The sequence below is a fragment of the Chiloscyllium punctatum genome, chromosome 40 (genome assembly GCF_047496795.1).
Source record: "Chiloscyllium punctatum isolate Juve2018m chromosome 40, sChiPun1.3, whole genome shotgun sequence".
NCBI classification, from domain to species: Eukaryota; Metazoa; Chordata; class Chondrichthyes; order Orectolobiformes; family Hemiscylliidae; genus Chiloscyllium; species Chiloscyllium punctatum.
The window spans coordinates 26203066-26217441 of record NC_092778.1 but is presented as its reverse complement, the minus strand read 5'-3'; the positions used below and the strand labels follow the sequence as shown (position 1 = coordinate 26217441).

Here is a 14376-nt window from a genome sequence, read left to right as displayed (position 1 = left end):
CTGATCAAGATGAAGAAAATCAATACTTTCAGCTTTATTTTATGCTAAATGTATTTTATATTAAGTCTCAATAACATTTTTTTCTTGCAGTCAAACACATGAAAAAAATTGCTGAAGGAAAAGAGACAATTTCTGTACATTATGATAATGAATATTAATTGCTTATTGACTGTTTGCAGGTATAAAACCAAGGAGACAGAAAGATTTACTTTGAGTCCTGAGCCAAAAGACCAGCAGCAGAATATCTAACATAGTCTTACCTACTCACCATTTGTAAGAGTTCCCAGAGATAAGAAAGTATTTGACAGAGCAAGTTGATACATGCTGATTTTCTGGATAGACGATTTTCAATATAGACTCGACAGAATGAAGACTCATCCAGCAAGACTGCAGTAAAATATAATGCATTTTCACTTTTGTTTGTGTTACTATTAAAGCAATACCAAAGTGTAACACTTAGTACTGACAAAATCAAGACTGTTTTGAAGGGATAGAAGAAGGATCAGAAACCAAGGGCCCTGGTACTTCTACTATTTTTGGGTCCCTCATTTTCTTTACCAATCATCTCACGCCCAACCTTTAATTCTTTCTCTCAAATCATTCAGAATTAAGACCAGGGGCCAAACTAATCCCTCTGGTCATTTCCGGTCAAGACCCAAGAGTTGCACTTAAAAACAAATTTTTTTCAAGACCTACATTTAATTTTGGGGAGCTTCTTTTTTCATTTTCACTAATTCATTTATTCAATGATGCAAGCTGTCTGTATTTGTGCTGACATATGATGTATTAGAATACATACAGAAGCAGCATTAGAAAAATACATTAATATCCTCAATAATTACTTATTTTCCATTACACTAGAAGCTACAGCACATAGGAAAGCATTAATTTCTTAAGCCCCACAGTGTTTAAACTGAAACAAAACAACATGTGTAAGATACATAGCCTGACAGACATGGGCTGGGCCAGAGGATTGGGCCTGGAGCAAAGGAAAAAGCAGACAGAAAAAGAGAAAGAAAAGATTTAGTGGGACAATAGAACGGCAGGATTTAGAGGGACAATAGAATGCCAGAGATTGCAACTATCATGGGGTGAAGAGAAAGAGAAAGAATTGTTGGGGGCAGAAAAAAAATTACATTGGCAAGAACATTGTCAGTAGGAATGACCTTGACCTACGAATTGCCTGCCATTTCAATAAAATACCTCACTATCATGCTAACATTTCTGCCCTGGGCTGGCAGGAAGAACCCTGACCTCCTAGTTGGTTGCCAGTTCAATAAACCACATTGCTCCCATGTTAACATTTCTATCCTGGCCGTGTTGCAATGTTCCAATGAAGCTTGAGGAACATCACCTAATTTTCCACTTAGACACTTGATAGCATCAAGGTCTCAATATTGAATTCCATAACTTCAGAAACTGATCACATTATGTCTGTTCTCAATTGTTTCTAATATTCTCTCCCCTCTTCTCACCCATAGCCTCTCGTTTGTATTTTGGTTATTCTAATCTTCGTAGAAGGAACCCCTTCTCTCCTTTTCACATTTTAATTTACATCTATTTTGTCTCCCTTTTTTCCTTTACCACCATTAACTACCCCTGTGTATCTTGTACTGGGCCTCTACTCCCTTGCTCCATCTCTGCCTCTGTCAAAAGTACATTAAAACAATTCAACACCTCTGAAGAGCATTAACTAAATTTCTCTCTCCACAGAGATAGGGGTACATAACAAGGGTGGACTAAGGACAACTGTAATAGTTGTGGAAGGGAGAAAGACAGAGGCTGGAAGAGGGAGGTTGCATGGTTGGGAGAAGGGGTGATTGTGCTATGAAGGTGCAGAGGTGTACTGTACCTTTAAGAAAGTTAAAAAGCTAGCAAGGACTGACAAAACACAGAGTCCTGAACAAAGTAAGAATGTAACACTTGGTTGAAACAAATAGGTGCAGCTGAGGTGCCATGAAATAATAACAAATTTAAATTTGGCCAAACAGTTTAAATTATGCCCCAAGAAACCAAACTCTAATCAAATTTGAATTTAGTATTCTGATAATATTAAAATCAATGAAATGATCTGACGTTTTAGGGTATAAAACCAGACATTTTGAACAGTTAGGAGAACTGCCAAACTACTAAGAAGCACAGACTGCTAGCAAAACAGCTCTCTGAAAGGCACCTGTCTATAACAAGTTTGTGCAGTAGAATACCAAAGCCAACCTAGAGAAGAATCTACAGAGGAAAATCTACAAAGGATAATCAACAAAGCTGATTGGTTTTTGAAATGTGAGGTTTTTTTTTTGCAAATCCTAATCAGTTTTTAAAAAATATCAGACCAGTATTGGAGAGTGGAAGGTAAAAGATAGATTTAAGAGAAAAGTCGTAAATAGTTGCTGATTTTAATGTCCTCTGTTGGACTGAAACAATAAAATTGTTAATTTTTACTTTAAATAATGACCTCTGGGATAGTTCTTTGCCTCTCAAATTTTAACAGATTACAGCATGAGATGAACTTTTTCTGTGTGGCTGGTTTAAATTAGCAGAGGGGTTTAACCCCTGTAGTAACAACTGTAATAGGGGCCAGAGAGGGAAGGTGCAAAGTGAGGTAGAGAGAACAAAGGTTTTCAACTTCTTTGCAGACTGGTGGCATCACAGCTAATGTTTATACTCAAACCTGGTCGACTTTAACCAGGTAGTTACTATCGTTTTTTACTGCAGCTTAGATTTAAATTTAGCAACTGACAGTTTTCATTACAATAGCATCAACAACATACCCCAATATAGTAGCTCATTAACATTGCAGCCTTAGAGATTTGTAGGATTGAGTAAAAATCCCCATATTCTGAATTACTGGCCAAAATCCTGGACTTTCCCAATAACTTTTAAAACTAAAAGTAAAAGAACAAGGCAGGTAGCTGGGCTAGGTTCTGGGAAAATGACACAGACACAAAGGTAGCTGCTTGGAACAATTGTCCTGAAGAAGGGTTACACCTGAAACATTGACTTCTCCACCTCCTGATGCTGCCTGGCTTGCTGTGCTCTTCCAGCCTCCTGCTTTTCTACGTTGGAACCATTGTTCAGCCTGAAAATTCAATTCACACATTCTTTCTAAAAGAACAATCAACCAGGCCTAAACCCCATCTAACCCATCTCTGAACAGGGCCTCGGCAGATCAAACTTCAAACAATATCCCGGACATTCCACTTAATCAAAATATATTCACATCTACTCCTAACTATCAGGAAGCCAATTGGCCTCAAAAGGGAACACCAGAAATACAATGGCAACACAGATTTGAGAGGAGATAATGGGACACATGGTCTGTATAACTGCTAAATTAAAAATTACACGAAACTAGGTTATAGTTAGTCCTGATCTGGAAGACAGAGAGAAAGAGCCTTTTCCAACATCAAGCTCCTGCAGAAACAGTTTCCCCACAAGCTGTACTCCCAACAGCAGCTTTCGAACCAACAATCATAGGGGCCAAACTGAGAAGCTGGATCAGGAAGACAAATCAAAGAGCATCATCACAACATAGGGCATCTGAGAGGGTAGGAAGCTGGCCAACGCTTTCTGAACAAGTGGTTCCAGACAAGGCTTGTTCCAAGACAAGAGAACCAACAGTAAGAACACCAGCAACTGGACGCACTTTACCACTGTTTTCCCGATTGATGAGTGAAACTCCCGAGACCCCAAAGTTTCCAACCGAGCTCACAGGGAGGGAAGGCAGATGGTGACAGTGCAGGGACCCCAAGGGTAGAAAGCTTGAAGAAAGTGTCTGTGATTAAAACCTCTGTTTAGCTTTGTTTTAACCTTTGTTTAATTTGACAGTGTATTTAATTACTGTCCTCTGTAAAATTGCCTTGAAGACGTTTTCCTCCTCTATCTACAAGAATCGCAGTGAGTCTCTCTCTCACTGCAACCCTCCTCTGCACTGAAGCTCTTCTCTATGCTACTTTATCCCCACTCCCCCTCTCATTTATCTCTCCACTCTGCAGTCACCCTGCCTCTATTCCTGATGAAGGGCTTTTGCCTGAAACGTTGATTTTCCTGCTCCTTGGATGCTGTGCTTTTCCAGCACCACTCTAACCTAGTCCCTGGTTTCCAGCATATGCAGTCCTTGTTTTTACCCCTGTATAATTGTGTCAATTTCACATTTTTATCGTATTTGCTTTTTTATTGCTTACCTTTTGTAATTAAATAAATGCAGATACTCCTTTGCCCTGAAATACCTGTCTGCTGCCTTCTTCATTTCACATTCCCTAAACAAGTCCAGTGTCAGAACCAGGGATCTGGGGGATGATTCAAACCGCCTTAAAGTCAGCAAATTATTGATCACAAACCAGAAACCCTACAGATTCCATATTCACTTGCAAGGAATTAATTATTTCAATGATTTTCAGGTTTCTTTGCTCTTATTCAGCTGTATATACATTTACTGATAGGTGTAAAACTGTTCAGTCTCTTTTGTAACCACCCCTCCTTCCTTCACTAGCTGCCTTCCTGCATACTCCATCTTCACTCACAACTTCAGCCTCCTCGGTTGAACCTCTCCCTTTCTCCTACCCTTGTAACCTTCCTCTCTACACCCTTGCAGCCTCTCTCTCCATTCTCCCCCTGACAGCCTGACTGTCTTCCCTCCCTTGCAACTGCTCTTTCACCTTCACATTAGAATCTCTGTGCCCCACTTTGCAAACTCTCCTTCGCATCCCTACATTATAGCCACACACTGTATCCTCTCGCAACCTTCCTCTCTTGCCCACCCATGCAACCTCCCTTTTATGTCCCCATCTCCTTCCCCCATACTGTTACAGCCTTCCTTGTCTCATGCTTGTAACCTCCATCTCGCTACCCATGCAGCACCTTGCTCTCTCTCCCCCAGTCCTTGCAGTCTTCCTCTGCAGCTTTCTTCTCTCTGTCCAGAACTCACCGTTGCGTCCCCACCCCTTACAGACTTTCTCTTCTCGCAATGACAGCTGAAGATCCCTGACACCCTCTCTTCTAATGCTTGCAGCGTCTCTTCTCCTTATCTCACTCTACCTGCTTCGTATAGCTACTCACACTCCATTGGCCCTGATCCTAATCCATGCCTCGTGGGCCATGTAACTCCTCACTGTTGCCAACTTCTTGCACCTCCAAGCAGGCTGGTTCTCCATCCTTGTTGCTGATAGGGTTGACAGTCTGCCTAGTTGTACCAATTAGCTCCACCCTTCTGACAGCCATTGTGACAACACCCCTTAGACCGCTTTCTTCCGCACCCTCCATATCTTACCCTCAATAGGACACCCTCAACACTTTACTCTTCAGAACAATCATTTTAAAACACCAAACCATGTTGCTCCTTGGATGCTGCCTGAACTGCTGTGCTCTTCCAGCACCACTAATCCAAAATCTGGTTTCCAGCATCTGCAGTCATTGTTTTTACCAAACCATCATATGATTGTCATCTTGACTGCAGCCACAATCACTTTCTCAGACCACCCCTCAATTTACGTATTCTTTTATTGTGTATCTCTGCTATAAACTGCCAATTAGTTTATCTATTGAGTGGAAAAGCTACAGCAAGTAAAAACTAAAGATGATTCTGGAAATCTGTACTGCCCAACCATAATTTCCCACCGACCCCCACTCCCAGTCTGAAGTTGTGCTCTGAAAGTCGCCGCCCATTGTATCAGGTTCAGCAAGCAGTTCTTCAGATGACATCAGTCAGAGATATTCTGCTGTAAGTTCTGCACATTGATATTTTCCCCAATTGCAGAGTAAATCAAGTTGCTTATGAGACAAGTAAATCGATACTAAGCATGCCATAATTCCTTCAGAAAATCTGACAAATCAGTATTGAATAATTTTGCATTAGATGACTGGTAGATGTAGATTAAGGTTACTCATCTTGTTTACAATTGGAACAAGCCCACCTGCCAACATCTATTGTAAATGGAAAACAAAAAGACACAACTCTAGGCTGAGAATGAAAATTAATAAAACTGCAAGGAAAATATAGAGCAACTAAAAAGGCACCTGGATGGGTATCTGACATCCAGGTCCTGTTGCCCCTGGCCACCACCATTCAGATAATAATCTGCCTTCCTGTTTTTGTGACCAAAGTGGATAATCTCACATTTAACCACATTAGGAAGGGCTTAGAGTGATATGGGCCAAGTGCTGGCAAATGGGACTAGATTAATTTAGGATATCTGGTGGCATTGATGAGTTGGACCAAAGGGTCTGTTTCTGTGCTGTACATCTCTATGAATTGCAACATTTAAAAGGCATCTGGATGAGGTTATGAATAGGAAAGGTTTGGAGAAACATGGTCCAGTTGCTGGCAGGTGGGACCAGATTGGTTCGAGATACCTGGTTGGCATGGATGAATTGGACCAAAGGGTCTGTTTCCATGCTGTACATCTTCACGACACTATGACTCTAAGTACTTTCCATGAAATAGGGTACTTGTATGTACTTGCACTGGATAATGGGGACAAAAGTAAAGCTTATTCATCTCTATATAATCACTTTACTGAAAGGAAAATCAATTCTCTCTGTGTTCGATTTAGCTTTCTTTTCATGTGCACCTTTCATGGAATCAGAGTACAGAAAAAGCCCTTTAACCCTCCAAATCTGTATCGAAAAAGCTACACTAAATCATTAAGGATGTAATAAGTGAGCATTTGCGAAGTGGTGACAGAATCGGTCCCAGTCAGCATGGATTCACTAAAGGGAAATCATGCTCGAAAGGTCTTCTGGAATATTTTGTGGATATGATTAGATGAGTGGACAAGGGTGAATCAGTAGATGGTGTGTATTGTGACTTTGGAAAAGCTTTTGACAAGGCTCCACACAAAAGGTTAGTAAAGTAAAGCTTACGCTATCATAGGTAACATATTGACATGGATAGAGAACTGGTTGTCAGATAGAAAGCAGAGAGTTGGAATAAATGGGTCTTTTCAGAGTGGTACGCAATGATAAGTGGGGTGCTGCAGGATTCAGTGCTGAGACCTCAGCTGTTCACAACATACATTAACGATTTGGACAAAGGAATTGAATGTCATATCTCCAAAGTTGCAGATGACACCAAGTTGGGTGGTAGTCTGTGCAGTGCGGAGGATGCTAAGAGGATGCAGGTAACTTGGACAGACAGGCTGAGTGGGCAAATGTTTGATAAACGTGATGTAACGTGGATAAATGTGAGATTATCCACTTGGGTCACAAAAACAGGAACGCAGATTATTATCTGAATGTTGGCAGTTTAGGAAAAGGCCAGGGGTAACGGGACCTTGGTGTCATGGCAGAACGGTCGCTGAAGGTTGGCATATAGGTGAGGCAGACATGGATGGTTGAACCGATATTTGAGGAAAGAATGGATTAACTGGGCTTGTATTCACTAGAATTTAGAAAAATTATGGGAGGGATACCTCATAAAAAACATAAAATCTTGACTGGACAGGCTAGATGTGGGAAGAATGTTCCCAATTTTGGGGAGGTCCAGAACAAGGAGTCACAGTCGAAGAATAAGGGGAAAGCAACTCAGGACTGAGATAAGAAAGAATTTCTTACTCAGAGTTGTAAACCTGTGGAATTCTCTCCCACAGGAAGCTGTTGGGACCAGTTCATCAGATATATTCAAGAGAGAGCTTGACATGGTCCTTGCAGCTAAAGGGGTCAAGGGTTACGAGGAGAGGGCAGGAATGGGATACTATGATTAGCCATGATTATAATGAATGATTGTGCAGGCGCGAAGGGCTGAATGGCCTACTCCTGCACTTACTTCCTATGTTTCTGTGACACTAGTCCCATTTTTCAGCATGAGACCCATAACTAGATCTAATACCCTGGACCTGCTTCATCATTCTTTTATCATTCTCTTAATCATATGAATATTGCCACTAAAAATGGTAACTGGGTCTTCATTAAGTACAAGTAAGGGGCCTGGTGGCTCAGTAGTTGGCACTGCCACCTCACAGCACCAAAGACTTGGGTTTGATTTCACTCTGGGGTGACTGTCTGTGTGGAGTTTGCATATTCTCCCAGTGTCTGTAAGGGATTCCCCCGAGTGCTCTGGTCTCCTCCCACAGTCCAAAGATCTGCAGGTTAGGTGGATTGACCACGCTAAATTACCCATAGTGCTCAAACACGTGTATGTTAGATACGTTAGCCATGGGAAATGTAGGGTTACAGGGATAGTGTTGGGGAAACGGGTCTTCGGAGGGTTGGTGTGGATCCGTTGGGCTGAATGGCCTGTTTCCACACTACAGGGATTCTATGGAAGATTTATTTATATATATTAGATTCTCAACAGTACGGAAACAGGCCCTTCGGCCCAACAAGTCCAAACCGACCCTCCAAAGAGTAACCCACCCAGACCCACTTCCCATATTTGTCCCTGACTATGGGCAATTTAGCGTGATCAATTTCCCTAACCTGCACATCTTTGGCTTGTGGGAGGAAACCGGAAACAGTCAGTCAGTCACCCAAGGCAGGAATTGAACCTGGGTCCCTGGTGCTGTGAGGCAGCAGTGATAACCACTGAGCCACCGTGCTGCCCCTTCTCTATGATCTGCTGACCCTGTAAGATACCTTTTTCAGATTGATACACAAAGATTCCCAAAACCCTTTGTGCAGTTAGTCTGAAACCAAACAGTGCTAGCCTGACAGTAGGTCGAGAATGTGCTGAAATATGTTAGAAAAGATATATCATTATACAATAACAGGACCCTTAGAAACACATTTTCTTAAACAGAATGTGTTTTTGAGCTTCTTGGATTTTATTTGTTGGTGTGAATATAAATGGCAGAAAAATAAGGGTGTAGGAGGGACGTGGTGGCGTGGGGGATGTGGTTTATTTGAATTTTTAGAAGCCTTTACGCAAGTTTCAATAAGGCCTAAAGAGTAACTTGGCAGAGAATAGGGCCCCTTAAATATCAATAAGGTCACCTTTATGTGGAACCGGCAGAGATGGGTAAGATACTAAACAAAATAGTCTTGTCAGTATTTACTGTGAAGAAAGACATGGAAGCTCAGGAACTTGGGAAATAGTGATGTCTTGGAAAGAATCCTCAACAGGGAAGAGAAAGTGCTGGAATCTTAAAACAAATAAAGGTAGATCAATCCTCAGTAGCTTATGAGGTCTATTCTAGTATATTGTGGGAAGATAGGGAAGAGATTGCAGTGCCCCTAACAGAGGTATTTATATTACATGACAACTCGTTCTTCTGCAAATCCATTCCTTTGCCTATATGCTGGCTCTTCACTACTTCTGCACAAATGATACGACCGTAGTCACTTAAATGCCATCATAATTCATTACGTAAAAAGTTCAAATCTCTAACTGAAGGCAAAATTCAGCATAGGCAATATTAATTTTGTTACTGGGACTGTTGTATAATTATTTACATAACATACCTGCATCTTCTGGGGCTTGCACAGATGTCACAGCAATGATGTAATTCAATGGTTGGAATAGTGTTGTCACAGCCTGCATCCTCAGTGACTGTGGACTACAAAAAAATACAAAGGATTAGCTAAAACCAATAAATAAAGGTTGAATGCATGTCCCACGAGCTTATAAAGAAAATCTACAAATTACTAGACAATATCCTTGATTGTGAGGCTGCATAAAATCTTGTGAAGTTACTGGAATTTGGTGAAAAATTTAGGAATACATATTCTAACAACTTTGAAAACCTGGAGAGGCAATTTCTATGATTTACACAAAATCTCAATTTAACTCTGTACTAACAACTCTTTTTTTTTGGAAAGGTGGGTTAGAACCAGTTAAAGGGTAATTAATAGAACATCGATTTTTCAAGAGTCATACTTGGACTTCAGGTATTAAGTTATAAGGATTATAATTTAATTATAATTTATAATTAGGCCCATTTTCTCTAGAATTTAGAAGGATGATCTGATCAAATTCTTCCAGATAATAACAGGAAAAGACAGGGTAGATAAATATAATCTATTTCCAATAGTTGGGGATTCTAAAACTTGGGGGCATTGACTGAGAATTAGGGTCAGACCATTCAGAAATGTTAGGAAACACTTCTAGTGGTAGATGTAGCCAGTATCTTGTATGAATAAAAGGTTTCCAGCGTGGCAGATCAAGTTGAGAACCGTGTAGAGCGTAGAGACTATCAGAAGCCACTTGTTCTCATCGTCACTGATTTCAATGCATCCACTGGTATATTGCATGCCAATAAAGCACTCTCAATGATAGATTAACACCTTCAAAGCCTTAGACCTTGACTCCAGCTGCTCTGTTAAGATCAGCATGGACACCTTCAACACAGTCAGAGGAGTACTCTCCACAGTCCTGTCCTCTCAGTTATCCATTGCATCATGATTTCAAAGGGCATCGCCTCAAAGAATTGTTTACATTTCAAGACATAACCAGTAGTCTTAGACAGTAGCAGGACCAAGGCCGATCAGCTATTAGAAGACAATGATGGCTGGGAGGCAACAAGGCTCTCCCTTCCAACCATCAGACAGTAGAATGTTGAGGGTGTCTCCTACCCAGAAAGCCAGGAGAGAGGATTAAAGATCAACCTCCAGACATGAATTAGCAAAGCCACATCAGTCTGCCAGCAGCTTCACACTATATATGTATCAAACATCATCAACACAGTCAGATGCTACATGTTTATGAAGAATAAAAACAATTAGATTTGATTACTTGAGATTAGATTACTTACAATGTGTAAACAGGCCCTTCGACCCAACAAGTCCACACCGACCCTCCGAACAGCAACCCACCCAGACCCATTCCCCTACACTTACCCCTTCACCTAACACTACGGGCAATTTAGCATGGCCAATTCACCTAACCTGCACATCTTTGGACTGTGGGAGGAAACCGGAGAGCCTGGAGGAAACCCACGCAGACACGGGGAGAATGTGCAAACTACACACAGACAGTTGCCTGAGGCGTGAATTGAGCCCGGGTCTTTGGCACTGTGCCACCATGCCGCACATGGAAGAGAACAGTGTCACTAAGTTGCATATCTTCCCACAGCATTGCCTGTATAAAATCTTGGGCATAACTTAGAAAAGACAAAAGCTCTAACAAGGAAGGGTTACAAAAAACTGTCTGAGGCACCTACAGGAGAGAGAGATGACTAAGATTAGCAGGATTCATGTTTCACCTCCCAGACCTTTGATCTAGCAAAGTTACATCGAATGCATACCACCAGATGGGAAAAGATGGGTTAAGCAAAAAGACATAGTTAAGCATTTAAGAGCCTTCAAGAGCAGGATATCCACTGAATTTGCAGTGAAAGACATTGCAATGGATGGGACTGGGTCTGTAGTGGAATCTGGAGGATCCAAACCTAAATAAAAATCTCTTCTTTGGGTTTGACCAAATCAGTGTCTGACATAGTCGCATACATATGCTGTTTTGGATATAACCTAAAAACTGGGACCGATGGATGCTGCATTGCTAGTCGACAATAATCTGAAGAGAACATTCACATCAAAGCATGTATCAGCTCATCTTTTCTTGACAAAAGTAGAAGTATCAGATTAAATTGAGAGTGCACCCTCTAAGCAAGTAAATTTTACATTAAATCCCAGGGTTTAGAGTGGTATATGGTTGAATTGGAGCAGCAGTCAATGTCCAACCACATGGTAATTTCATGACACATACGACTTACTTATTCAACCATATACTTTAACAACATATAATACAAGTAAATGCTCAGACTTCCATACCAAGTTTTGAGCTTTAGAATTCCAGAAGCTAATGTCAATGCTTCAATCTGATTCATTGATCTCAATAAGAGACATAGCAATTCCCAGAACGTAGGCTCCAGCACTTCACTTGGAAATGATCTGCAGAATAAAATCAAAGTTACCCTTTTCACTCTAAATACAAAATAAAAGTCCTCACAAATCATCACAAAGTTTTGATACCAAGCAAAATGCCATAAATATTTGTCTCCTCAATTACTTCCAGCTTCTGTGGTACTACCCCTGATCAGGAATGCAAGAAATCTCCACAGATACTGTCATTGGTACCTGGCATGTTACCAATAGATAACTAATTAATCATGACAAAAGATCATCTCAGGAAATGAGAATATTGTCAAAAAGCAGAATTTTCAATTTTCTGATCAGCAAAACTAAATGTTTAGGTAGTCAAAATTGTAATGTTGCACTCTGCTAATTTTCTAAACTTAATGGTGAATTCACAGGATTTTTATTTAGAGTCATAGAGATGTACAGTACAGAAACAGAGGAGTCTAACTTGCTCATACTGACCAGATATCCAAAACTAATTATGCCCCATCTGCTAGCATTTGGCTGCTATTCCTCTAAACCCTTCCAATTAATGAATCCATCCAGATGCCTTTTAAATGTTGTAATTATGTCAGCCTCTACCACTTCCTCTGGTAGCTCATTCCATACATGCACCACCCTCAGCATGAAAATGTTGCCCCTTATGACTATATAAACTTCTATAAGGTCACCCCTCACCCTCCGACAGTCCGGGAAAATAGCCCCAGCCTCTTCAGCCTGTCCCTGCAGCTCAAATCCTCCAAGCCAGGCAACATCCTTGTAAATCTTTTCTGAACCTTTTCAAGTTTCACAACATCTTTCCTCTAGCATGGATATCAGAACTGAACATAGGTGTTCCAAAAGTGGCCTAACCAATATCCCGTGCAGCCACAACATGACCTCCCAACCCATATCCTCAATGCACTCAATAAAGGTAGGTGTACCAAATGCCTCCTTTACTATCCTGTCTGCCTGCAACTCCACTTTCAAGGAATTGTGAACCTGCACTCCAAGGTCTTTTTGTTTGGCAACTCCCCAGGACCTTACCATTTAGTCCTGATCTGATTTCCTCTACCAAAATGTAGCACCTCACAATTAACTAGTTTAAACACCATCTGCCAATCCTCAGCCCACTGGCCCATCTGATCAAGGTTTCCGTTGTACCTTCTTCACTGTCCATTACATCACCTATTTTAGTGTCACTTGCAAACTTACTAAGCATTCCTCCTATATTCATATCCAAATCAATTATATAAATGACAAAAAGCAATGGACCCAGCACCAATCCTTGTGGCACACCACAAGGTCTCCAGTCTGAAAAGCAACCCTCCACCATCATCCTCCATCTCCTACTTTCGAACCAATTTTGTATTCAAATGGCTAATTCTTCCTGCAGTCCATGTGATATGACTTTGTTAACCACTCCACCATGCACAACATCATCAAACGCCTTACTGATGTCCATGTACCCAACATCCATTGCTCTACCTGCATCAATCTTATTTGTCACTTATTCAAAAAATGTAATTAAGTTAGTGAGACACAATTTTCCATACACAAATTCATGCTGTCCATTCCTAATCCAAATACATATAAATCTTGTACGTCAGAATCTCCTCCAACAACCTCCCCACTATAGGCTCACCGGTCTATAGTTCTCTGGCTTTTCATTCCCACCTTTCTTAAGTAATGGCACTATATGTTAGCCAATCTCCAGTTTTCCGGCATCATACTTGTAACTATCAATGGTACAAATATCACAGCAATGTGCTCATCAATCACTTCCATAGCTTCCCACAAAATTCTAGGATATACCTGATCCAGTCCCAGGGATTTATCCACCTTTATGTGTTGCACTCTCAATGTTGCTAGAGCACATTCTCTTGGATTTATTCACAAAATAAATTGAGATAAATTGTAATTATAATACTTTTGGCTATTTCTCTGAACAACTTGGCTAATGCTTTAGTTCTAAAGCTTTAGAATTGGAATCGCACACAGGAACATGCATAATATGATGCAAGTACCTCCAAGTGGTACCACAGCAGGATAGAGGAAACAACTTTGCGTCATAATTTAAGCAGATGAACTCATGGGCAGGAGGCTCTAAGCTTTTCACTGTACCCAGCCCTCTCCTACCTCCAACAAGTCTAAGACACTAGATTCCACAATTTTCGATTTAAAAATTAATCCAGCTGGAAACATAATCAATTCATATTATCTCACTCCATCTCTACCTACCTTTAAGATGCTCCTTAAAACCTATTCATTTAAAGAGTACAGAGGAACCTCAATTATCAAAGAACACGGATGAGGAGCATTTCGGTTGGATAATCAAATGCCGAATAACACAGTTTAGCTAAGAATTGGGACCTTGCAACCTTATTCGGATAACCCAAAGTACGGATAATTGAAGTTCCTCTGTATTTTGTTCACCTGCCCAAATAACTCCTTAAGTAGCTCAGCACCAAATTATGTTATAGTGCTCAGATATGGTTTGGGATGCCTTTCTACATTAAAGGTGGTGTGTACATTACAATTTACTGTTAAATCTTGTTCAAAATGCAGGAAGCATTTTACCAGATTTATTTATCATGCCAAAACAACATT

The 14376-nt window shown here is 40.7% G+C and overlaps 1 protein-coding gene across 2 annotated transcripts in view; it reads right to left on the bottom strand.

Annotated features, from left to right (window-relative positions):
- brat1 (BRCA1-associated ATM activator 1) overlaps positions 1-14376 on the bottom strand; it is a 69741-nt gene that overhangs the window by 34207 nt on the left and 21158 nt on the right. For both annotated transcript variants that reach the window (XM_072559501.1, XM_072559502.1), the window contains 3 exons: positions 11701-11820; positions 9394-9488; positions 269-387 (listed from right to left, as the gene is read on the bottom strand). In XM_072559501.1, coding sequence (XP_072415602.1) covers positions 269-387; positions 9394-9488; positions 11701-11820 — 334 coding nt within the window. The remainder of the gene's footprint in view (positions 1-268; positions 388-9393; positions 9489-11700; positions 11821-14376) is intronic.